Here is a 3,480-nt window from a genome sequence, read left to right on the forward strand (position 1 = left end):
ATTTGTAATGAAGAAATTTTGAAATAGAAAAAAAAGAAAAGAAAAACAGCGGTATAGAAAATAGTCAGTTATATCTAACGATGGTGGGAAGGGCTTTCCCCCAGAGTAATCTGAACCATCTGCCTCTCTATACACTAAGGAGTTCGACACTTTAATCCAGCTTATGGCCGACAAACCATTTTTGGCATCCTCTTTTCCCTATCATTATGCCCTTGAAGAGCTGATGAGGCTGTGTAGAAAGCCCTTTGCTGTTAAATTACTTGCTCTCTTTGGGGAGGTTTTGAGAATTTTTATTTATTTTTTTAAGTTTTGAGGCTTGGTTTTCACTTTTTTTGGGATAAGACCATGACTTTCTTCATCAAAAACATGCTAAGTGACCAGGTCAAGAATTTAGGCCTTGGAGGTGGTACGGAAGAGAAAAAAGAAGAAGGAGGCACCTCTGATCCTGCAGCTGCAAAGGGAATGACTAGAGAGGAGTATGAGGAATATCAGAAGCAGATGATTGAGGAGAAGTGAGTACATGCACCTTCATTCATTCCCCTTTCAGAACAGGACAAGCCTGCTCATTTGAGAATCATTTCCTCTTCCTCCCAAATGCTGAGCTCCCCCCTTTTGCACAGAGTTCCATTCAGAAAAGCAATACTCAAAATAGGAGCAAAACTACAAAAGAAATCTCAAAAGACAGCATCAAGCCTTCCCCTTTTCTTTCCCTTCTTCGTGGAGTGGTCTAGGAATCTAGCTGGCTTGCTTGTATTCTGCTGTGATGAAGGATTCATTTGAAGAAAGTTCAAGTCTAAATTCCAGTGTCACATCCAGGAATGAGCTGGAAAGGATCTTACAGGTGATCTAGTAGAGCTCCCACATGATGAGGAAACAGTCCTAGAGAGGTTCAGTGTCTTCCCCAACATCATATAATTAATAATTTTAGATGACAAGATTTGAACCCAGGTTTGCTTTTTCCCAATTGAGTGCTCTTTTCCCCTGGCACTGCCAGATATGACCTATTTTCCTTTTCTTTTTCTCTTTCTTTCTTTCCTTCTTTCTTTCTTTCTTTCTTTCTTTCTTTCTTTCTTCCTTTTTCCCTTCTTTCTTTCCTTCTTTAAATGAAAAATGAGCTCAATTTTTCCTTTCTGGTTGCAGTACATGGAAGACAAAAAGTTCAGAATTACAGTGATGAAGTATTAGCACTAGAAGAACTTAAAGATTACCTACTCCAACCTCTTCCTTTTACAAAGAGTAACCTAAGACTCAGGCAGATTTAGTGACACACACATTCATTTGGAGAAGTGATAAGTGCATAGAGCTCATAAAAATTACCTTTTGGAAAGGTTCCATAAAATTTAAAAAAGGAAAAAGCAAATGAATCTGGCAATATTCCAATTGAACACATTAAAGGAAATAATATGTGTTGTTTTAATGTTTGTGATAATGATAATTTGATGATAATGAAAAATCATTTGGGAAAAAACTTTTCCCAGTTATGGAATTAGCTATTAATGCTTAGTAAATCCACCTTTTTTCTAGTGCCAAGCTAATTAAAATTGTGTTTAAAAGTCAACTCCGAAGTGAAATAAACACACCCATCATTTTGAGTTTGAACTGGACAGTTTATAATTTCAAGGACAAGCATCTCTAATGCTGTGTTTTGCCTTTACAGCTATTTCACTAATAATTATGTAATGGTTTTCTAAATCTGATGCTAAGGTGATTATGGGTGAGAAGGTTAATGACCCAGAGGAATCTAAGGCGTGGAAAGGGTTAGGTTTAATGGTCACCATTCCCATTGTTTTGTCCAGAAAGACAGGAATAGTTCTGTCCAGCCCAAAGTGGGTTGGAGGCTAATGGGGATGAAGGAAAGGAAATGCTTCCGTCAGGCAATGTTCCAGGGCAAAGTCAGGCCAGGCAATCAAATGGAAAGAAGCCGCTTTATACCAGTTTGAAGCTCTTCAAGCCTGCAGTACACATCATTAGAAAAGCAATGAAAAAATTAATGAGAAGAGTGATATTTTTGCCAGTGTCTTTCATGTCTGCCTTAACAAGAGACAGCTGGATTCTCCTATCCGCTTCTGCATTCACTCTTGTTTTGGTAGAAGTACACAAAGAAAATACAGCCTCACACAGGTATAGCGTTGGAAAAGGGAGGAGCCGCTCATAGGCAAGGCCTCCTGAAAGGGGGCCCTCAGATCCCATTCTGAGAACTCGTGCTTTAGAAATTAGCGCCTCAAAGAGATCAGTCTCAGTACTGATGTGGATACGGATCTACACCGAGAGAGAACGATATCTGTCTATTACACAGACATGCATGCAAAGGTTTGCCCTCGTAAGTGTATGCACGCGTGTCTGGGGGCGAGCATGGACGCGTGTATAGTACACGGATATTCCCACATAACCTCGCTCTCGTCCAAGAAGAGCAGCCTCTGGTTAGCTGCCTGTACGGGTGCTCCGCATAGAGGAAAACCCAGCACCATGCCGGAACTCTGGCGCTCCGAGCAGGGGAGGCTTAGCTCACATTCCAGCTTGGTTTAATTTTTGCCTCTGGCCAGACCGTGCTTCTGAGGAGTCAAAACGCAGAGAGGTCCGCGGCTTAGCTCGAGCTGAGGGGACGAGTCCTAGTCTCTCCCGGGGGGCGGGGGAGCGGGGCGGAGAGAGGGGCAGCACAAGAAACTTAGGAAATGAAACATTATTAATAGGAGTTCAGCCGTTCGGTCTTCAACCAATGAGCAGCTCACCTGGCCCAACTCCCTTCTTCAAGAAGATTGCCCTCATTTGGCTTTTAAGTCATCCCCTGATTGGATAGTCTCTACGCAGAGGTCACACTCAGGCCGTGGAGGAAAGCGGAACCGATGAGTGGGCTAAGCCATGACCGCTCATAATAATAACAGAGATCGCGTCACCTTTATAGAAAATTGTATTTACAAAATGCCTTGCATCTGCGATCATACAAGTATAACACTTTGTCAAATTGATAATGGGGGGTGGGGTGGGGAATTTGGGGAATCCCTCCTTTCCTCCCTCCACTTCTTTCTCTCTTCCTCCCCCTCTCTTTCTCCACTCTCTCCCTCTCTCTCTCTATGTCTCTGTCTCTGTCTCCTTCCTCCCTCTCTCCCTCTCTGTGAATTCTGTGAAGTACATCTCTCACCCTTCCCTTCTCTGTCTCTCTCTCTCATTGTGTCTCTCTGTCTCTTCCTCCCTTCCCCTTTCTTTCCTTCTTTTCCTTTCTCTCCCCTCCCCTCTCGGTCTCTCTCTGTCTCTTTCCCTTCCTCCCTCCTTCTTTCCCTCCTTTCCTTCCTCTCTGTCTCTGTCTCTCCCTCCCTCTTTCTCTTCCTCTCTCCCTCTCCCCATCTCTGTCTCTCTCTTTTTCTTCCTCTCTCTTTCCTTCCCTGCCTCTGTCTCTCTGACTCTCTCTCTGTCTTCCTCTCTCTCTCCCTCTTGTTCTTCCGCTTCCTCTCTCTTCTTTCTGTTTGTCTCCCTCCCTCTTTC

At 43.3% G+C, this 3,480-nt stretch overlaps 1 protein-coding gene across 1 annotated transcript in view; it reads left to right on the forward strand.

The window, feature by feature from the left end:
* Nucleotides 1-293: 293 nt before the first annotated feature.
* The window catches only part of CPLX4 (complexin 4), a 38,119-nt gene continuing 34,932 nt past the window's right edge, over nucleotides 294-3,480 (forward strand). Inside the window, exon 1 of the mRNA XM_044657792.1 lies at nucleotides 294-512. Within this exon, the coding sequence (XP_044513727.1) occupies nucleotides 346-512 (167 nt within the window). The 5' untranslated portion in view covers nucleotides 294-345. The remainder of the gene's footprint in view (nucleotides 513-3,480) is intronic.

This window comes from Gracilinanus agilis, chromosome 1 (assembly GCF_016433145.1).
Source record: "Gracilinanus agilis isolate LMUSP501 chromosome 1, AgileGrace, whole genome shotgun sequence".
NCBI classification, from domain to species: Eukaryota; Metazoa; Chordata; class Mammalia; order Didelphimorphia; family Didelphidae; genus Gracilinanus; species Gracilinanus agilis.